At 54.3% G+C, this 22,559-nt stretch overlaps 2 protein-coding genes across 5 annotated transcripts in view; both read left to right on the top strand.

Moving 5' to 3' along the window:
- Positions 1-22,559, top strand: part of CYB561D1 (cytochrome b561 family member D1) — a 433,261-nt gene that overhangs the window by 81,110 nt on the left and 329,592 nt on the right. The window lies entirely within an intron of this gene.
- The window catches only part of CPNE5 (copine 5), a 195,661-nt gene that overhangs the window by 43,893 nt on the left and 129,209 nt on the right, over positions 1-22,559 (top strand). For all 4 annotated transcript variants that reach the window (XM_073320008.2, XM_073320009.2, XM_073320011.1 and 1 more), the window contains exons 4-6: positions 20,356-20,459; positions 20,979-21,018; positions 21,966-22,042. In XM_073320008.2, coding sequence (XP_073176109.1) covers positions 20,356-20,459; positions 20,979-21,018; positions 21,966-22,042 — 221 coding nt within the window. The remainder of the gene's footprint in view (positions 1-20,355; positions 20,460-20,978; positions 21,019-21,965; positions 22,043-22,559) is intronic.

Here is a 22,559-nt window from a genome sequence, read left to right on the forward strand (position 1 = left end):
CTTCAGCTTCCAGCCGCCGGACTGTGTTAGCCCTTTCCCCACTAGACTGAAGAGCCCATTATTAAATATTTGTTCCCCATGTAGGTAGTTACAGGCTGTAATCAAGTCACCCCATAAGCTTCTCCTTGTTAAGCTAAATAGATCGAGCTACTTGAGTCCATCAATATAAGGTAGGTTTTCTAAACTCTGAATCATTCTCATGGCTCTTCTCTGACCCCTCCCCAATTTATCAGCATCCTTCGGGAATTGTGGGCACCAGACCTGGACACAAGATCCCAGCAGTGGTCGCACCAATGCCAAATATAGAGGGGAAAATCACCTCTCAGCTCCTACGTGAGATTCCCCTGTTCATGCATCCCTGGGTTGCATTAGCCTTTTTGGCTTCAGGGTCACACTGGGGGCTCCTATTCAGCTGATTGTCCATGCCCCCCCCCCAGATCTGTTTCAGAGTCTCTGCTTCCCAGGACAGTCCCCCATCCTGTAATTATGGCCGACATTCTTTGTTCCCTAGACGGATGCATTTACATCTGGCCATAGTAAAGCGCATACTGTTTGCTTGCACCCAGCTTACCAAGCCATCCAGATCGCTCTGTATCAGTGACCCATCCTCTTCACCTTGTTTAAGGTCCTGCAGCAGATCAATGGGAACCAGGAATAGAACCCAGGGCTCCTGGGTGTTTTCCCCAGGAATTGAAATTAGGGGGGGTGTTGGAATATTCGGGGGGGGGGGTGAGGGCCGATGAGGGCTGAGACCATGAGGGCAAAGGTGGGCTGTACAGTAAAAACTGAAAAATGTTTCACGATCATTTTATTAGATTTAACTCTTGTTTTAAAACCATCACAAAAATTAAAGTTGGCTGCTCAAACTACTATGAAGCACGACATCTACATCCGTCTTGGTTTCTTGTTGTAATTTTGCACTCTTTGGTGTCTTCTTGTGTGTCCGTTACTTCCAGTCCTTCGTGATATGCTCATGATCAGGCAGAAGGCGACTTCTTTCAGAACACAAAATTCTATTCAATGAGGAAAAAATATGTTCAACTGTAGCTGTTGTGACTGGGAGTAGCGAGAGATGAATTCCTACTTTCATCCCAGGAAACAGAGCACAAAGATTGGGTCAAACCACTAGTGATGATAAAGAAGTTGAAGTTAATTCTTCATTCGTTCATTGTATGATATTCCACTCTGTGTTCAAATTCTCTATTCTGTCCCGGGCACATGGCAGCCCCATGGCTGGTAGCACCTCACTCCACTCAGCTGTCAGTGTTTTATAAGACAGGCATCCATAAAAGCTACGTGGAGGTTGAGTAGAATCCAGAAATCTCTATTGTAGATTTGTAAGAATCAAGTCTTTGTACTTTTTCAGCTGGCTTAACAAACACTTCTTGTCCTCTTCACTTACGGAGTCAATATAAGGACCTTCATTAGTCAGCTTCTGGACTGAAGTCTTTGCTTCTTCCAGGACATTTTCAATGGATATCTCTGATTGATCCAAGGATAGCTTCTATTTCTGGACAAAGATCTACTACTGTTGTAGCAGGTACCTGGATTACATTGTTTCATGACCCAAGTGGTTTCAACAGTAGATTTAAAAGAGAGAGAATGGCGATAGTCTTCTCTGAACTTAGTAACAAAAGTAGTCCACCAACCTCACTACTTTCTAAAGCCAGTAATAACGGTTGCAGTAATTTTAAGACAACTGCCAAGAATCACTCATGAGAAAGCCAGCAGGTTTTCCCAGGTTGGACTCATTTGAACTTCAGTCCCAGTGTATCTTCTATTTGTTTCCAAAATGTTCAGTCCTTTTGGACTCTTGCTGAAAAAAGGGTATAATGTCCTTTGAAGATTCTGCAGCTCGTACTAGCGCTCGCTGGAGTAGATGGCCTCTGCAGTGTGTATAGGAGAGATTAGGGTTACACTTTTCTCTCAGCAAAGCTTGTGCTCCACCATGTCTTCCAGAGAAGTTTGTAGCTGCATCAAATGCACAAGCAGCCATCTCTTTGGGGTCCAATTGACAAAGATTTAACTCTTCTAAGATGTCACAGATACAGCTGATTTGTCTTCTATAACCTGAACATCTAGAATGCATCTACTGGCCTACCACGGACATCAAGATAACATACATAATGACGTAATACTTGATGCCTATTTGCATTGGTGCATTTGTCGGCCATGTATGCACATAGTTTGAATATAGTGAGAGAATTCTTCACTTTTTCGACTCCTGAGTCTTTCACTGTTGCACCACGTGTTTCAAGAGAGTCAGCTGAGTTTTTTGCAGAAAGATACTGAGCATTTGCCAGTCTTGTTCGGAACCAGTGTTCAACTTCAGGATGAACACGTGACAATGCACTTAACATAGGCCTCTAGTTTGCAGTGTGTGGTATCTCTTGTTTAAATAGAAAGTATGATGCAATAGCCATGTTGGTTCACATAAACTGAGTTGTGTCTCCAGCATTCTTAACAGCCTCATTAAGTTCTTCTAAAATTGGCTTTGACAGTGACTGGCTTATAAGGCTTTCTGCACGTTGATGCAGTCCAGAAGCATGGTGTTTTGCATGTAGGTTGTCAGTATTGGCTTAGTTGATCAGTCTGGCAAACCAAGCTCCTCCACTTTTACTATATAAATCTATGACATGCCCACATCTTAAATACTGCATTTAGTTCTGGTCACCCCATCTCAAAAAAGATATATTGGAATTGGAAAAGGTATAGAGAAGGGCAACAAAAATGATTAGGGGTATGGAACAGATTCCATATGAGGAGAGGTTTCAGAGTAGCAGCCGTGTTAAATTCACAAAAATAAAAGGAGGACTTGTGGCACTTTAGAGACTAACAAATTTATTTGAGCATAAGCTTTCCTGAGCTACAGCTCACTTCATCGGATGCATGAGCTTATGCTCAAATAAATTTGTTAGTCTCTAAGGTGCCACAAGTCCTCCTTTTCTTCATATGAGGAGAGAAGACTGGGCCTTTTCAGCTTGGAAAAGAGATGACTAAGAGTGGATATGATAGAGTCTTATAAAATCTTGATTGGTGAGGAGAAAATGAATAAGGACGTGTTATTTATCCCTTCACTTAACACAAGAACCAGGGGTCACCCAATGAAATGAATAGGCAGTAAGTTTAAAACAAACAAAAGGAAATATTTCTTCACACAACGCACAGTCACCCGTGAAACTTTTTGCCAGGGATGTTGTGAAGGCCAAAATTATAACAGCGTTCAAAAAAGAGCTAGATAAGTTCATGGAGGATAGGTCCATCAATGGCTATTAGCCAGGATGGGCAGGGATGCAACATCATGATCTGAATGGCCCTAGCCTCTGTTCGCCAGAAGCTGGGAGTGGACGACAGGGGATGGATCAATCAATGATTCCCTGTTCTGTTCATTCCCTCTGAAGCACCTGGAACAATCACTACTGGAAGACAGGATACTGGGATAGATGGACCATTGATCTGACCCAATATAGCCATTCTTACATAAAAAATAATTATAATAATAAAAAAGTTTAGTACAGAAACTCCCCAAGATAATGACCTCTTGAGATAGTGATAATGTGAGATAATGATCTTGGCAAATAATGTGTTTTAAAAATCTTGGCCTACTTGGAAATATATATTTATATAAGACCCAAAAATCAGGACTGTCCCTATAAAATCGGGACATCTGGTCACCCTAAGTCCAATGCTCTGGCTCCTGTTGTTTGACGTGCCACTGTTCACTCTAGTGCTCTGCCCCAATGGCCCTGCACTGTCACCTTCTGCTGCCACCTGGCACTGTGACCTCTGTGAGTCGGTCTCTCGCGGTTCCACCCAACCCGCAGTGATTTCAGCTCTTCGGGGTTGGGGGAACCTCGGTGCTAGAGCAGACTGGGCCGTCTCTTCCACAGAAACCCTGTCCCACAGCAGGTCTAAGCACTTAGACCTGATTATCAGAGATTTCAGCTCTAGTGGTCACTTAACAAACCAAAAGACTCTCTATGGAGCCTAATCAGCTCTGTCTCTAAACAGTGGAGAGGGGCAGGTCAAATCGTACTTGTGACTCAGGCAGACCATCAAGCAAAACACCTGTCCCCACCCTCTCTCTCGATGCCCTCAATCAGCACAGGCTAAGGACAGTTCTACTGCCCTTTACTCCTACAATAACTATTGTTTTTTCTCCTATAAAAACAACATTTAATTCCCCCTCCTCCCCCCCCACCCCCGCATTCAAGTGATTTGTAACCCAACCCCAGCCGAAATCTTATCACTTGGGCAACACAGCTCTGTTTGCTGGATACCTAGGTAGATGAGGTGTGAATGTAAATACAATCTGGTCCTGAAGCCTTTCCCCCCAGCCCCCAGCTCATCACTAGCTGTCAGGGAGAGCTCCTTTCGACTTTGCTTACAAATCATAATTTGAAATTATTAGGTTGGCCAACATCACCAAAGGAATGCACTGACAGTCACAAAAAACAAAAACTGTATAAGGAAGCTGGTCTGCGATCATACTTTTCAAATCTATGATACTTTTTCAGAGACACGTATTTTATATGCTTTTAAAGTGTGTATTAATGTTTCAATTTCAATTCAAATTTCTGAACAATCACTAAAGTGGCAACACTGCATGTAACGAGTTCACAAAATGGGGGGGAGGGGGGTGTTGGGAAAATTCAGGGGGGGTGTAGGGAAATCCCTGCCTGGGTCCCTGCCCACTGCGCTTCTCAGCACTGGTGACTCAAGTTGCGACACTTGTAACGTTCTCAGTGGTGCTCGCTGTGGTCGGGATTGCACGTGCCCTGAGCGAGGCTGAGCACCCCCACCCACCCCCCCCAGCAATCTCCTCCTTCATGAAAGTATTGGCAGCCACCATTCGAGCCACTGAGCCAGCCCTACTAGAGAAAAATGGGGGCGGGGATGTCCCAGAGAAAGGCTGGTCACAGGAAGGCAGCCCAGATATGGGGCAGTGCGTCAGGGATCCATCGCATTTCTGGATGGGGATATTAACAAGCGCTGCGTCTCCAGGGCCCCAGCCGACGGAGTGCCCCACGCATGGTACGATCAGAAGCAGCAACCGTTCCGACAGACAGCAGGTGGCCGCGCGAGGACGCCTTTGATAATTCACGCACATGGGCTGGGCTCGGCCGGAAATGGTTCCAGATAATAGGTGACACAAAGAGATTCCCCAGCTAGTGTGAATCGGCCGGAGCTGCGCTGACGTCAATGGGGCCAGGCCCCCAGCTGGGGTAAATGGGCGGAGCAGTGGTGGAGCCAGTGCGGTCAGATCCCCACCAGGTGAAAGTCAGCGAAACAGCCGCAGAGCGTCGGGCTGTATGCCTGGAACACAGGGTCCAACAGCAGACGTCTGCCCTCTCTGGGAAGTCGTAAGGCCAGGAGATCCCCAGATCTCCGGGTGAGGTTACGCACTGCAGAGAGCCAGCACAAGGCCCACATGAGCTACTCGTATGCCCACGGGTGCATGGTCCTTGCTCTGGCCCCTCTGCAGAGGGGGTTTCCCCCACATCAGGCTCTGCTGACACCTGCATTTCTAGGGCACCCTCCAGCCGGGAATCGCCAGGCATTTGCCAGGGGCTCGTTCAGCCTCACTCCCCGCCTCTGAGCGGGGTCTTGTTGGTGCGATTGCCCCAGTTACGGGCTGGGGGAGGCATGTGGCATCTGTTGGCCCGAGCCTCTGCAGGAATAGCTTCAAGAGCCCTGCTGCCGAATCTTTCCCGTGAGCCCCAAGGCCATGCCAGCCGGCCCATGCCAGCCCCTCGGGGTTCAGTAAGAGACCAGAGACCCGGCTGAACAGCCGGAAGGAACTGACCCAGTGTGTCCTGGTTCTGAGTGCTGTCCCTGTAGAACCATCGGGCCTAGAGCGCCCCACGCTGGTGGGTAATGGCATTATCCCCCTGGCACAGCCTGAAGCATAGCGAGGGGCAGTGCCCCGGTTACACAGCATGCCAGGGACATGCCCAGCGTTTCCTGTCTGCTTGGGCTGTACCCTACCCCTCATTGCCTCTCTTTACCAGGTCTCAAACTCATGACCTTGGCTGTGCAAAGCAGGCACTTGGTCAACGCCACCCCATGGTCTCAGGGGAGCTGCTGGCTCACGTCAGTGGTAACCACTAGAGGGTGCTCTGTGTCATTCCAAAAGCGGAACAGACGTCTCTGGAGAATGAGTCAGCTGATAAAGTTCAAATTGGCTGGCAAGTGCTTCCAATTCCCTGAAAATGAGCCTTAATTGGATATTGTGTTTGGCGTCTTCAATCAAGAGAGTATAAATATTTCTGATAAATACTGAGGCTCCTTGGCTGATAGGGAGAACAGTGATGAGAACGCAGTGGAAGAATAAAAGCCATTCTCATGAAATTAGTCATTACCTGGCTGTACTGAGTTCTAGAGGAAGAGACCGTGTACAAGCAACATGTATATTTATTTCCCTGATGCAATTCAATACACGTTATTGGTGGGACAAGGGTCACCAGGGTTGGCAAAGCTTAAATAATGTAAAGAACTGGAGAGTATGGATGACACACTGCCCTCTAGTGGGTGGAATCAGCTCTTCTTGGTTGTGTGTCATAAGCCCTACACTGCAAACAATGATTCTCCTTTAGGCTAAGTAGGAGGGGCCTGTGCTCTTTGGGGAGGGGGAATCTGGGTGCTGTGGCAGTACTAGGTGGCCATGGATTCCTGACAGGAAATCCTTGATGCTTTCTCTTTGGGTGGCAGGTTGCCACTGATCATTGGGCGAACTGTGCTACCTCTTTCATTGCCCTGCCTGGGTGTCGATGGCTGAGATCTTATTTTGTCCTTGAGAAAGCTCCTTGTCTGCCTTTTCCTCACATGGAACAGGGGAGTAAACACTCTATTTTCCAGTTTCCGCCCTGTGCAGCCCCACTGGTTGGAGGCCTCCCCTCTGGATTTCCAGCCTGTCTTCTTGTCCTCCAAGGCCACCGGGTGGTCAACAATTCTCTCTGGTGTGGGTCTGTATGTGCCATGCCCAGCCCCCTGGCTTCATGAAATGGGAGCAGACGCCTCGCGCAAACCAGCTCTTTGCTTTTGCCTGAGTCTCCTCACAAGGCGCCAGCAGACAAGCTCAGATGCTCCGTCAGTGACCTGGCATTTTGACGATCCCACTGTGCACCTATCTGTTCATTAGGTACCTAGATGCCTTTTCAGATCTGCCCCTCGAACCCAGGGCAGGGGCTTTGTGTAGAAGGCGCGAGGAATAATAAACAAAGCGCCAAGGCAAGGGTTAACAAAGCTGTCTGGGAGAAAGGCTGTTTTTCTGGGGGAAAAGATCTAATTTTTCTTTCCAGTGTCATTCAGGCTGGTTTGAGAACTAACCCTGCTGTCAGTGTTCTTCCAACCAGCCATGACTGTGGGGCACCTCTCCCCGTCCCCCGACTCTCGCTGTGCTCTGCCCCGCCAGGCGTGGAGAGGAGCGATCCGTGCTCACAGCACATGGCTGGAGCCGGGGCGGGAATCTCTAAGGTCACTCTCTGCCTTGCACTGGTGTCAAGGCCCTTTGCCACAGTTTACCCCTGTGAAGGACTAGTGGACCAGCACTGCGCTGGCATTATTACATTACCAGCTCGCCCGCCAAAGAGCAATGAGATCCGATGGCTGGAAGCCGAAGCTAGGCACATTTGACGAGAAATAAGGAGCACATTTTTGATGGTGAGGGTGATTAATGGTTGGATCAACTTACCAATGGGGGCAGGGTGGAGTCACCAGGTGAGATTTTTAAATCCAGGTCAGGTGTCTCTTCCTCAAAGCTCTGCTCTGGCTCAGCTGCAGGCTCTGGGCTGGATGCAGGAGGTCAGAGGGGCTGGTCACACGATCTGTGAGTCCCCCATGTCCAGGGGAATGATGAGGTGTCACGGATTCCTGCATGGTACCCGCTGCTCCGCTGACCGATGCAAAGGGCGGGATGTCGGATGGGGTCTCACCCCGCGGACTGGGCGCCGACCTCCACCCCGAAGGGGGGCCACGTCAGCTGAACTTTCAGAGTCACAGCAGCACAGCGCCCCCTAGTGTGGATGCGGTTAGACTGGTATAAATGGTTCAGCTCTTCCTGGATAGGAAAGGAAATAAGCGATACCTTGGCCCAGGTCCTCCAAGGCACCTAACTTCCAGTGGGATCCCTTGAGGACCCGGGCCCTTGATACCGGTCATGTTGGCACGTGAGGAATAGCCAGGTGCTGAGGGCTCTCAGTAAATGCAGAGGGGGCTCGGCCACCTGCAGGATCAGACACAGCCCTTTTGCATCTGTCTGTATTGAAGCAATCGTGCTAAGGTTTCCTGTGCAATGCAGCTCCTTGGTGCTGCTGTGTGGTGTGCAATGTCCCTAATGAGTCATTAACGGGCTAGCAATTCCTTATGCAAATAAGGGGGGAGCAGCACCAGCATGGGAGCTAGCCCTTGCGTTACAATTGTACAAGGGTACGGAATAATCCGTCACAGCAGCTGGATGGCCGGACGCTCCCTCTGCAGCGGGTTCAGGCTCCTCGCCCAAACATCCTGCTCCTGCTCCCGATGGGCACCCCATTGCTCCAGTGGGACTTGGATCAGGCCCAGGCAAAGCTGCCCATGGAGCCCACCCTGTGGCCCTCGGAAAAGGAGGCATCAAACAGTAAATAGGTATTAAAGCTGCTACTGACCCTTGAGGGGCTGAGCATCCACCGAGCTCAGCACCTCGCAGAATTGGGCCTTGCTGGAATTCAGCTGTGACCAAACCCTCCCACTTTTGCCTCTGTTGTAAGTTACACTCGAGAGAGCAAATAAAACTCAGTACAGACTAGAAGCATTAAAATAGCCCATGGGCCTTAGGGGAAAATCCTATGGCAGTAGGGTTCTATAGGTCGTTTTATATGCCTACGGAGAAGTGATCCGGCTCCTGGGTTTCGGAAAGACCTTATAAAGTTCAGCATCAGGGATGGAATTGGCTACTCACATCTATAGGTTGGCTCCCAAACCCTGGAGAAAAGATTTCACTTCCTATTCAGTTCTAAAGGGAGCCCTCCCTGCTTGGCCAGGCGGTTGGTGTGAGCAGAGACTGGATCAGGGCCTCTGAGTACCTAGGTGGGGAGAAGATTCCCGAGGCCATGTCGACATGGGGAAAGCGACCAGCATGGCTAGTGTGGAGTAACCTGTTCTGGAATAGCTCCCAGGGTGGCCTGGAATAGCTAGCCTGGACTATTCCAGAACAGGGAAATGACACCATTACGTTGTTTTCTCACCGTGCTGGCACCATGCCACTCAGTGTGCCCCCTGGAGACAAGGCCTCGGAGCAGAGGGTCTTTCATCTAGCCGACAATGGCAGGACAAGAGTCAGCGCTCAGAAAGAGTCAGGAGATTTTGAAAAGCGATACATTCTGGGGCTCTTTTGCTTTCTGTTTTGGAAATGTCCTTGTCTGGAAATGAAACCGGAAATTCCTAACATGGCCCCGGGAGCTGGAGAACAAATCAGACGTCTTAAGACTCACCGAGTGTGTGTCCAATGCCTGCAAGTTGGAGACAGACAAATTCACATGGGAAATAACCCTGGAATGGCTGCCCTAGGACTTGGGGGATTCGCCATCACCTGGGTCTTAAACCTGAGATCGGGCAGCTCTTTTGAATGGATTTGCCCTGGTTTAAGCAGAAGTTCTGGGCTCGATGCTGGAATTGCTGGCGGCAGGGCTGTGGCCTCTGCTAAGCAGGAGCTCAGACTAGATGATCACAGTGGTGCCTTCTGGCCTTGGGATCTAGGACTGTCTGGGTTGGGGGCTTTGCTTCCTTGGGCTTGTCTCTGCCCCCAGCATAACGGCAGCGGGGCGGGTGCAGACACATGGCAGGCCTGCAGCTGAGGGTCCGCTACACGTGCTCAGAGCAGTGGGAACAGCCCGCTCCCGCCCCCTTCAGCCTGAACCGTGCACCTGCCCGCAAGAGAGACGCCCCCTGTGCCTGTGGCCCCAGGTGCGGAAGGTGATGGAAAGGCGGCTGCTGTGATTAGAAACAGGGCACACCAGTGCCGGCAGCCGAGCTTCAGAGATAACACACTGCTGAGCTCACGGTGGCCGGGGGGGCGCAGTTCTGCACCTCACATGGCCCCAGGGTCAATCCCCGGCAGGCCAGCACTGGGGCGGGCGCCGTCTGCCTTGGGCAGTGCTGGCCAGGCTATGTGTGCCCCATGGCAATGATGCCAAGGTATTTTCCTCACTCTCCCCCCCCCGCACCCGCCAGTGCCCTGGATCTCTGCTCCTGGAGCAAGAGCCATTTGTATTTCTATTGCAGTTACATGGGGCTTTGCCTGTTCAGAGCAGTTTCTCCGGGAGGAGTGGGGGGGCTGAACTCATGGATGGGCTAGCAGAGATGGGGAAACTGAGGCACCGAGCGGGGCAGGGATTCACTCAAGCTCACACAGCCAGTCAGTGAGCAATCTGGGAATGGAGCCAAATCTCTTGACATGCAGTCTGGTGCTATAACCACTAGACACTAGACTAGACACCTGGATTTGTGCTGGAAATGGCCCAACTTGATGATCACTTTAGATAAGCTATTACCAGCAGGACAGTGGGGCGGGAGGAGGTATTGTTTCATGATCTCTGTGTGTATATAAAGTCTGCTGCAGTTTCCACGGTATGCATCCGATTAAGTGAGCTGTAGCTCACGAAAGCTCATGCTCAAATAAATTGGTTAGTCCCTAAGGTGCCGCAAGTACTCCTTTTCTTCTTGCGAATACAGACTAACACGGCTGTTACTCTGAAACCTGTCACTAGACAATGCTGCCTCCATGGGGCGAACGGACTGGGTGGGCACAGTGCAATGCAGGGCTCAGAGACGTGCGTGCAGCTCCAGGGGAAGGCAAGGGGAGCTGCAGCTGTATGGCCAGGGGCTGGATCGGGCCCTTCAGGCCCCAGTCCTTCTGCTTGGGCCGGAAGGAGTCTGTGCCCATTCGGTCCCACTCCCCCTCGGCTCACCAGGTGGGGCTAGCAGGGTCCCAAGGCTCAGCAGCAGCCAGAGGGATGCCTGGCAAAGCTGCACCATGCCAGTGGCAGGCCCTTAAAAGGCACTTTAGCTGGGCCTGGGGCGAGTGCATTAGCGGGGCGTGGGCAGGCCTAGAGGGCAATAGCCATGTAGCTCCCAGCCAGGGGAGGCTGGGAAGATGGGCTGACTGGAGACTGGGCTTTTAAGAGCAGAACACTTGGTTTTCCCGCGAAAGGTTTGCCCAGTGGCTGTCTGCATGTACGCACGTGGGCCCAAACAGTGCTTCCGGGTGCAGGTGGGCTCGCAAGTGGGCCAGACAGAACGTGGCTTTTAATGAAAATGTCCTGATTTCTTTCAAAAACTTTTCACAGAAAATACCCCCATTTTCCAGCCGGGGCACTGGTGGTCAGATGGGTGGAGCCGGCACAGAGCCCAGCCAGGTCATGCTCTCCTCTGCCCACGACACTGCCCACGCCCCCGGCCTCTGTACGCCAGAATGGCCCCTCCCAGGGCTCCCGGGTGGCTCTACCGGGCTTGTTCGCCTAGACACCTGGGCAGCGCTCCCGGGCTGGTTCGCCTAGACACCTGGGCGGCGCTCCCATCAGAGGCGGAGCTGTCCCTGGGACGGGCCGCGCCATGCTGAGGCCATGGGCCTGGGGGAGAGCCCCCCACCGACTCCCAAGGCACCCAGCGCCACCTTGAGGCCCGAATTCCAGCTGTGCTGAGCCCCCCCCCCCCCCCCCCCGATTCCACTGGAAGTTGCATGTTCTCAGCACCTCTGAAAGCAGACGCTGGCCAGCTCCTGCCCTCCCCCCCACCCGCACAGAGTCGCGCCACCCCCAGGGGCTCCTTGGCAGAGGCTAAATCTCATGCTACCCTAGATCCAGGCTTGTGCTTCCCTTTACCAGACCGCAGTGGCCCCATCGCATTCTCAGCTGTGAAGATTCCAGGGCCGTTCGAGATTAGATCAGGGCACGCTGGGCACCAGGCCCTCAGCCGCAGCGTGGGAAGGGCCAGCCCAGACTCAGGCACTGAGGCCTGCTCGAGGCTAGAGCATTCGGTCGGCTTGGCTGCATTGCTCTGGGTGTGCAAGAATTCTCCCATCGGCCGAGCTGCTCCCTCAGGGGGGAGAGGTCGTCTACGCCGGGGGGGCGCCCCTCACGTGTAGCTAATCCCTGCGTCTTCCTGGGAAGTCTCCCATCTGCATTCCAGCCTGGTCCAACCCTCCTTAGCTCAGAAAAGCGAACGTTCACACACACACACACACCCCCGGCTCCTCAATGGCCCCAGGAACAGCTGGGCCTCCCCAGGTGCGGGGCCTGCCTCTCCGTTCCCACCACTCCCCGAGCCCAGGTTCGGCTCCCGCAGTCCCAGGCAGCTCGGCGGCCCAGTTAGCACAAACCCTGCAGACATGGCCTCAATAGCTGAGCCAAGCGACAGCTGCATGCAGGTGACACGCCCGCATGGGAGGAAAGGTAATTTCGGAGCCTTGTTGGAGACAACGGGGCCTTAACGAGCCAGCTAATCGGCAGCAGATTGTGCCAGCCGAGGGGAGGAGGTGCTGGGACAGTCAAGGGGGAGTTTAAATTGTTGTTTGTTTAACAGCGAGTCAGCTGGTCCATCTCCTTGGCTTGATCTAGCGGCCGGTGGAGCCAGCATGGCCAGCTCCTCAAAGGCACTTGGGCCCCTAACTCCCATTGACTTCAGTGGAAGTTAGGAGCCTACATACCTTTGAGGATCTGGGTGGGGGAGACTTTCCACTGACTTCCCTGGGGCTCGGCTCAGGCCCCTGGCCAGCCAGTGAGAGCAGTGGCAAGTGTACAGGCAGAGGCCATGGGTCTGGGCTCTTGAGAGCTAACCCTGGCCCCAGCACTGAGCTGCTAGCTCACCTGCCCGCTATGGGCTGGCTGCAGGAATCCCTGGATGGCCCCTTGTTGCCTGAGCAGACGTGACTCTTGAGTGGGCCGCTCACTTCTCTGCCTCATATTCCCTGTCAGAGGCTACCAGCATCACTGGCCCACTGGGAGGGTAATTGTCAGGGGTCACCATTATAAAACTATCAGTTCTCCCTAGTGATGCCAGTTATTTCCTGTCCTCTGGCCTCACCCATCCCATGCAGCTCATGGAGCCGGGGTGGTTCTTGGTCTATGCAGGGACTCGGGGGGGGGGAGCTAACTGGGGCTGACTGCCACTCACCCTGCCAGGGAGGTGACACTGATCCCCGAGTGGAGGGTCAGTGTAGATGGGGCCCAGTGCTGCGATAGCTCTATTTCCACTGAGGGGGATGATGGTCACAGCGCTTGAGGGGCTCTATTCACACCTGCCTGGAAGAAGCAGGAAAGCCCCCAGGGGCCACTGTGCCAAGGAGGAATTCACCCCTGCAGGAGGGCGGGCAGCAGGCGAGCATCCTGCCAGTGAGACTGACCCGATCCTCAGCTGGCATAAATCGACATTGCTGCATTTTCTGGGACGGATGCAGGGGGATTTGCACCTGGGGAGGGTCTGGCCCAGTGTTCCTGCACCAGGGGAGGAGAAGCCGGAAATGAAACTGACTAGAGAAAAAGCATGAAACTGAACAATCCCTTGGGGAGAAATGCAGAAAGCCGGGAAACCTTGGAAACAGGGGAAGCTAGATTTACACAATTTATTTGCATACTCATCGGTGTTTTTAATATCTATCTATCTATCTATCTATGGCATTTCTATTCAACCCATCACTGCCAGATCTCAACACTCCCAGGTCTTTTCCCCACCCTGCCCCCAACTCACTGGGTGACCCTGGACAAATCATTTTCCCTTTCTGTGCCTCAGTTTCCTCATCAGTAAGGCTGGGTTAGTGATACTGCAACTGCCTATACTCTCAGGGGAGGGGGGCTGTGAGGGTTCTGATCTATAGCCCAGGTCCCTGGTTGGTGTAAATGGACATAGCACTATGGAAGGTGATGGAGTGATGCCAATTTACACCAGCTGAGGATTTAGCCCAGCATGTGTATCGTGCTCAGGAATTGGGGCATTTGCATTGTCATCTTGACACACCCCCCCGCCCCAAGGATTTGCGGGTGGAGTCGCCTTGTTTGTACATCAGGGGTTCGCTGGAGCAGCTGTCACGCGTTCAGATGCCTCAGAGGTCCCAGCGCCCTGCCACTGGCTGGGGACCGATGTGCCGGCTCTACCTGGGGACAGGAGTGGAGCAGGGCGGGTTACTGCATTGTTAGCCCAGAGCTTTCCAGAGATTAAAGAGTGGGCTCAGCAAACAGTCTCTGTGTGAGCACCAGGAGGGGTGGGAATCCCAGTAACCTTTGCCAGTGCCTGCCGCAGCCCCAGGGGTGCCAGGAAACACTCAGCAGGCTTGTATGTCCCTGCCATAAGCAGCATCAAACAGGAAAGCCCAGGGGCCAGCTCTGGCCACTCAACTCACATGGCTGCTGGGCCGGGGGGAGCCCCACTGTCCTGACAGGAGACAGCAAGGTCTGGGTGAGAGGGTGCGGGGTTGGTGCCCAGAGCCCTGGGGTGAAATCCTGGCTCCGCTGGATCAAGGAGAGGTTTGCCATTGACTTCACCAGGGCCAGGAATTCACCCTGGTGTCCGTTCCTGGCTCTGCCAATGACCAGCTGTGGGACCTTGGTCAAGTCATTTTCCCTCTCTGGGTCTCTGCTTCCCTTCCCACCCTCCTGCTGTCTTGTCTGTTTGTGCTGCCAGCTCTGCAGGGCGGGGACGGACATACAGCACCGAGCGCGGTGGGAGCCTGGATGCAGCTTCTAGGCACAAGGCTGCTGCTGCTGCTCCGGGCAAGCGTCTGCACCCCTGACGTCTCTGCGTGCTCCCAGAACACACACGTCTGCGTCCCCGGCCTGCACTCAGGTCACTGCCACACACACAGGGACAGGTGGGACAATGCCCAGGGCGCCTGAGAACACCCCGAGGTCCTCCCCGCCTGTTCCACTGTGCTGCTGGCATCTGCCCACTGGAGAGCGGAGCTGAACTCCAGTTTAGATCACACATGACATGAATGTGAAGGTCTTGAATTCTTACCCCCACTGAGGGACACCAGCAGAGCTGGGGGGTGGGGGAAGCCCAGGGCTGGGCTAGCAGGGGGCTGCAGGTCGGGATTGAGGGGCATCAGCATCTTCCGCCAGTTCCAGGATAATGCTCCTGGTGTCATTTTCCCTTTCATTGACGCTGCTGCTGGTGGCTCTGGGTCTGGATTCTCTTTGGAATGGCTCCTGGTGCAGACCCCCATCTCACAGCCAGGACCCCGCTATGTACTAGCTGCATGCGCACATGCCCCCCACACCTATTCTGGGCTTTGTCTCTGTCACAGAGTCCCTGGGCGATGCTCTGGAACTGCTCCCCATGAAGCCAGTCAGGACTCTGGGGAAGTCTCCTTCCTGTGAGCAGCCTGTCTGCAGGACACAGGGCTCACACGGCTTCCACCTTCCTGGGTCTGACCTCGGAGCCTTCAGCATCCTCTTCCCCTCCGTGCGCTTCCCACAGCGAGTCCGCCCAGGTGGGGTCCTGGGGAAGCCAGGGGGTCCTGCCCCACAACTCCACAGTCAGACGTGACTCTCAGCCAGCCAGTAAAACAGAAGGTTTATTCGACGACAGGAACATGGTCTAACACAGAGCTTGTAGGTGCAGAGAACAGGACCCCTCAGCTGGGTCCATTTTGGGGGGCAGTGAGTCAGACAACCACGTCTGCCCTTCACTCCATGTCTCCAGCCAGCCCCAAACTGAAACTCCCTCCAGCCCCTCCTCCTCTGGGCTTTGTCCCTTTCCCGGGCCAGGAGGTCACCGGATTCCTTTGTTCTCCAACCCTGCAGGTCTCACCTCACAGGGGGGAAGTGTCGGCCATTCTCTGTGTCCAGACCCCTGCAAACACCTGCCCTCTAGGGCTCTGCAATGATCATACCCCCTTACCCCACCACCTAGATACTTAAAAACTGCATAGGGGAAACTGAGGCACCCCCACACTATTCAGAAGAAACATTAAGAACAGTCCCACTTCGTCACATCTGTCCTCCCTTCAAGATCGAACTGAGTGGGGTCACTTTAGCTGGTGACCTGGGGAAGTTCGAAGCCAGCAACGTTCCCATGGATGCCCCAGCATCTCTCCCATTCCTTGTTAGGAGTTACATCAGGCCCTTCCAGTTTCACGCCCTCCCTTAGGTCGGGGGTGGTCGATAGCACTAGTAGGCCGCATGTGGGAAGGTCTATGCGGCCCGTGCCCTTTGGCTGCCCCAAAACCCCAGAGGATCAAACTGGGATTGAGTCTTCTCCCCAACAAGCTGGCCAAACACAGCCACTTGGTTATAGGACTGTTTAACTTTCTTAACAGCTTTCACTCTGTCTGAGACCTTCTCAAAGCTCTCCACACTGGATCTTTCAACAGGAAAGTCAGTGGCTTCATCACAACAGAAAATTTCTGGCTGTTAGGAACTGAAGCTGTCTTGATTAAATCACTTTCACACCCTTCAGTTGCAGTAAACTGCTTGCAAAGACTCCATGAGGATTCCTTTCCCTAGGGCTTTTCTATGCAATAATTCACCCCTCACAGAAATTCTGCTCTTACCCTCTTTACCTAGGGCTTGCTCTAGAGGAACACTTTCCTGAGCAACAACAGACTCTATCTGGGTCTCCCTTACATCCAGAATTACCTCTGGCCCGTCCGGCAGATTCCTACACAATCCCCTTTCAGGCAAACTTACAGACTTCCTAGATAAAAGGTCAGAAGCATTCTCCTTCCCTTTGCCACACACTAGCAACAGGCAAAATACAAGCACCAGAATTGTCTCTGGGATCCCTGGGATAGACACTAACTGGATGCGACCTAGTTACAGGGCCATTCTCCCGAGCAGACACAAACTTAGGACCCTTTCCCTCCTGGGCTTCAGCTGAATCCAGAACCAACTCTGAGACAACTGCACAACCCTCAACCATCACAGGCTGAGAGGCCCCTTCTGTCTGCTCCACAGACCAAGAAGAGCCGGACACACTTTCTCCTTTACCAGACACACAGCTTGGGATCTCATTCCCCTTGTCCCAGCACACAAGGCTGGTCACAGACAGCTGCTTGGAGACCAGGGTAGCTCCCTCCACAGGCAAGTCAATACCCCTGACAGACACAGACACGTTTCCTTCACTGTCACAATTCTTCACCCAGCTAACAGGTAAGGTCCAGGGACTCTCATCTTCCACTCTCCTCGCCTTCCCACCCTGCTGACTGGACAAAGCCATCAGATCACAAGGCTGCCTAGGCTCATCCAGACTCTCCTTACCAAGCACCTTGCCACTCCCCACAGATCCCCTGCCCTGCCTGTGTCTCCCCCCACTCAGCTGGGGTCTCAGCTCCCACTGTGCTCAGCACTGCCCTTGCTGTCCCAGTGGGGGTAGGCAGCGAGCTCCCTGCTTTCCTCACTGCATCAGAGCCAGCGTGAGCCCCCTCTCCGGTGTGCAAGGGGGCAGGGAGCATCTCTCTGTCCCACCGAGCCCAAGGGGTCTGGTTACAGGCAGGCAGGTATCCTGAGCCTAGCAGCTCCTCCCTGCTGCCAGCCAGGTCATCTGCATTTTCACTGACCATTTCCCTCTCCGCCGATTGGTTCCCCGGATTCAAAGTGGGGGAGATTTAGGTTGGATATTAGGAAAAACTTTTTCACTAGGAGGGTGGTGAAACACTGGAATGCGTTACCTAAGGAGGTGGTGGAATCTCCTTCCTTAGATATTTTTAAGGTCAGGCTTGACAAAACCCTGGCTGGGATGATTTAGTTGGGGACTGGTCCTGCTTTGAGCAGGGGGTTGGACTAGATGACCTCCTGAGGTCCCTTCCAACCCTGATATTCTATTATTCTAAATTCAAACCCTCGGCAGTTACAGGAGCAAGGCCTGGATCCTGTCCCAAAGAGACAGTCACCCCACAACAGGGTCTCGCAGCTGGTATCCTGGAGAACCCCAACAGCCAGCCAGCCCCACCCCTCCTGGGTCTGCACAGGGATCTGGGCAATAGAGAGTGCGAGGGGCTTCATTCCTTGGACCCTCACACAGCCCCTCAGCATCTGAGGCTGCACCACCCAGGCCCTGAAAACAGTTCTCTCTGTCCCAGGATCTCACGACCCCAAGGATGTCTCCCCATTGACCATCACCTTCCGCTCCCACTGGAGGTCCGAGGGGCCTGGCCCCAGGAGACTCCACACAGACATATCGGTTGGTGTCAGGAGTGGGAGCCTGTCCACCTCCCCACCCATCTGGCTCACGGAGTCTATGGCCTTGGGACTCAGCAAGGGAGCTAGACACCGGGGCTTTTCTGCAGGGTCCCCCTGGTTCAAATCGCCAGCCTGCTCAAAGGCAGTGAGGTGGCATCCACATCCCCCGCCCCTTAACCAGGGGCAGCAATTTAGTCTCGAGGTTCCCTGCGGAACTGGCCCCCTGGGGTCTATCCCCACTCACCTCAGGGAGGTCCCCTAGGCCTCTCCGCCCCACCACCGCCAGTTCATGCTGCTGCTGCTTCTGCAGCTCTTTCTCGGGCTCTCGCTGTCTCTCACAGTCCTCTTGCTCCCTCGGACTCAGCTCCAATCCCATCCATCTCCGATCCCCCGATGGGGAACCCGATCGTGAAGACCCCCGTCTGGTCGGGGACAGGAGTCTTGGCGATGCCTGGCTCCCGCTCCAGCTGCTCCCAGATCCTGCGATAGCCCCATTTGGGGTCAGGAATCTGTTCCTTAGAGCGGTCATCCTCCTCCAGCTGCACGATTAACTCTGCTTTGGTGAACTTTCCAATGTTCAACGCTTCCTTTCTGCACAGGGTTACAATGTCCTTCTTAAGGAGACGGTGACAGGCCATCACTCCGCTCCTCCCCAGTTGTTGTGGACTCACAGGCCCGTGTGTTCACAGCTCCCCACGGTTTCCAGGGAGAACCCCTAGTGTGCCAGCCCTTCTCGAGGTCACCACCTCTTTGCCAGGGTCGAGCTGCAGACTCCTCCGCCCCTTGGACTGCTCGCTGCAATCCGCAGGGGAACCCTGTTACTGCAAAAGTCCTTCTCACTGGTCACACACTCCCAGGGGTTAACCACCCCCCGAAACCGTCTCTCTCTGAATCTTCAGCACGCCTGGTCCCCGTCAATCCCCCTTCGTTTTACTGCTCCCCAGTCACTTACTGCAGGAAGCGCCATCCACGGGGTGCAGTAGATCCCACCACTGCCACCAGTTGTCACAGAGTCCCTGGGCGATGCTCTGGAACTGCTCCCCATGAAGCCAGTCAGGACTCTGGGGAAGTCTCCTTCCTGTGAGCAGCCTGTCTCCAGGGCACACGGCTCACACAGCTTCCACCTTCCTGGGTCTGACCTCGGAGCCTTCAGCATCCTCTGCCCTTCTGTGGGCTTCCCACAGCGAGTCCGCTCAGGCGGGGCTCCTGGGGAAGCCAGAGGGTCCTGCACCCCAACTCCGCAGTCAGACGTGACTCTCAGCCAGACAGTAAAACAGAGGTTTATTAGACGACAGGAACATGGTCTAAAACAGAGCTTGTAGGTGCAAAGAACAGGACCCCTCAGCTGGGTCCATTTTGGGGGGCAGTGAGCCAGACAACCACGTCTGCACTTCACTCCATGTCCCCAGCCAGCCTCTGAACTGAAAACTGTCTCCAGCCCCTCCTCCTCTGGGCTTTGTCCCTTTCCCGGGCCAGGAGGTCACCTGATTCCTTTGTTCTCCAACCCCTTAGCTCTCACCTTGCAGGGGGGAAGGGCCCAGGCCATCAGTTGCCAGGAAACAGGGTGTCGGCCATTCTCTGTGTCCAGACCCCTGCACACACCTGCCCTCTAGGGCTCTGCAATGATCATACACCCTAATCCCCCCACCTAGATACTTAAGAACTGCATAGGGGAAACTGAGGCACCCCCACACTATTCAGAGGAAACATTAAGAACAGTCCGACTTTGTCACAGTCTTGCCCTGAGAAGCCATGAATTTGCAGCTGGCGGGAGAGGTGTGCGAGTCCACCCAGCTATTCTGTGCTCAGGGGGACACATGACGTATAATTAACAGCTGCTTAATTGATTTGCCTTGGGGCTTAATCACAGAGCCTCCTGAACTCTCCCTGCATGGGCTCTGTGCCAGGGCAGCTGCCTGTGCCAGGGTCATTGTGGCATGAGCCAGAAGTTAGCAGCTGGAGACACCACGAGGCATCTACCCCCTCAACAAGTCTCTCTTCCCCCAGGCTCTGTTCCTCCCTCCCCATCTCCCGGCCCGGGAAAGGTCAGAGGGGTGGGCAGCTGCCAGCTCGCTCGATCTCAGGCCTAGTCTAACTGTCCCCATTGAACTGGGGTCCCAGACTCTGCTCCCCAAGTGCTCCCGGGCCATGTCCTGTAGCCCCAAGGATGACGCCCCGGCTCACTGGCGTCCTTCTCGTCCTGCAGTTTGGCAGGACCGAGGTAATCGACAACACCCTGAACCCCGACTTCGTGCGCAAGTTCATCCTCGACTTCTTCTTCGAAGAGAAACAGAGCCTGCGCTTCGACCTGTGAGTGCCGGGGCCCCGGCCCTGCAGAGCGGGGTGGGGGAGAGGCTCTGAGGGGAAAATGGCAAACGCTGCAGCTCAGGGAAGACCCTACAATAACAACCACATATGGGCACAGTGAGTGACCCTGGCTGGGGCTTTGCTCGTGTGCTCAAATCCCATCAACATTCAGTGAGAGCCTGTCATGACGGCCTGTGTGACATCTCAGTGGTGCGCTGGCCTGGTGCATGCGGGGGGGGACATACCATGTATCATGTCAGATCTATCATGGTCTATCATAGTATCATGGTCAGATCTCCCAGCCCCGGACACTGGAAAGCGACTCCCCAGCCTAGCCCATAGCTTGGGGCCAGGGCGTCCCCATGGGACGTGGGAGACCCGGGTTCAAGGCCCTGCCCTCAAGCAGGAGGCCGTGCACTGCCCTAGGAGCAGCTGCCTGGTGGTGATGGGGATTGCCAGGTCCTGCTGGAGGGGGGGGTGCTATGGCCACGCATCATGTGCTTTCTCCTCCCGCCCCCGCAGGTACGACGTGGATTCCAAAAGCCCCGACCTCTCAAAGCATGTGAGTAAGAGCATGTTCCCTGCCGCCTGCCCCGCCATGAGAGCTGCTCTCACCCCTCCTGCCCTGCACACTCCAGCCTCGTGCCCCAGCGGGGACCCGGGCACCAGGGTTTGGCAAGGAGGCCTGGTGCCAGGACTGCCAGTGGCGTGGTGATGCCTGGCCTCACGACTGGCAGACACCCAGTGGCCCCTATGTGAGTGAGTTTGAGGGTCTCTGGCCAGGTACCGGGCAGCTGCCTCACCACCATGCCACTTGCCCCCCTTACTGGCAGTCTGAGGTTGACTGGGCCTTGGAGACTGAACCTCCCTGTTACTTCATCTGGGGATTCCTGGGGCCGAGGGGGGCTGCAGGTGCCTTGGCTGAGCAGGTGCGTAGAGCCTGAGGGTGGAGATGGCTCTCCATGGGGAATAGTCAGCCCATGCCAGGCTACATCGCCAGCTTCCCAGGGCCCTGCCCACCTGGGGCAGGGATTGTTCTGTGTGCCCGTGTCATTGTCAGATGTGCTCACGGTTGGGAGACCCAGAGCCAGGGCGTGGCTGAGCCCGTCCTGGTAGCGGGGGCCAGCAGGGGAGCCAGGAGTCCATGAATCTGGATTCAGGCCCATCTCATCAGTACGTTTACAGTGAGACCCCAGGCTGCCAGTGGGATTCGGATGGCCCACTGCTAGTAGCATAAATCACCTTTTGCATTGCAAAGTTTTGCCCTGCAAAGAGCCAGTTTCCCAGGAGCCAAATGCACAAACATTTCCCCATCTGTCCCAGACCGGAATTCTTCCCGCAACACCCCCGCTTGGTGCAAAGGTGCTGTTGCCCCGTGAGGACCCGTTCTCACGAAAACTGATTGGTTTGCCCTGCTCCAGCGAAGGCCACCAGCAGGGCCGATGTGTTGAGGGGTCTGAGCGGAGAATCCGGATTCTTGGTGCTCATCATGGTCCTTTGCCCCGCCAGGATTTCCTGGGCCAGGCGTTCTGCACACTGGGGGAGATCGTTGGCTCAGCAGGAAGCCGCCTGGAGAAGCCACTGACGTGAGTGCTGGGAACATGGGGCAAAGGGCAGGTGCGTGTGGGGACAGCAGGGCAGGGGTGAGCAGCTTAGACCTTCGTGGTGCCCCATGCTGCTCAGTGAGGGGTTTGAGCTCCAGGGAGTCACTGCTGATTTACATGGGGGAGAGCATTGTGGGGACCAGGCCCAGTGCGGTTACTCCTAGGTTACAGGGGATGAGTGTGAGGGGAATCTGGCCAGTGGGGTTACTCCTGGTTTACAGGGGGTAAGTGCAAGGGTATCGGGCCAGTGGGGTGTGTGACGAAGCAGGACTGTTCTTAATGTTTCCTCTGAATAGTGTGGGGGTGTCTCAGTTTCCCCTAGGCAGTTTTTAAGTATCTAGGTGGTGGGATAAGAGTGTGTGATCCTTGCAGAGCCCTAGAGGGCAGGTGTGTGCAGGGGTCTGGACACAGAGAATGGCCGACACCCTGTTTCCTGGCAACTGATGGCCTGGGCCCTTCCCCCCTGCAAGGTGAGAGCTAAAGGGTTGGAGAACAAAGG

Source organism: Lepidochelys kempii, chromosome 21 (genome assembly GCF_965140285.1).
Source record: "Lepidochelys kempii isolate rLepKem1 chromosome 21, rLepKem1.hap1, whole genome shotgun sequence".
In the NCBI taxonomy this organism is placed as follows: Eukaryota; Metazoa; Chordata; order Testudines; family Cheloniidae; genus Lepidochelys; species Lepidochelys kempii.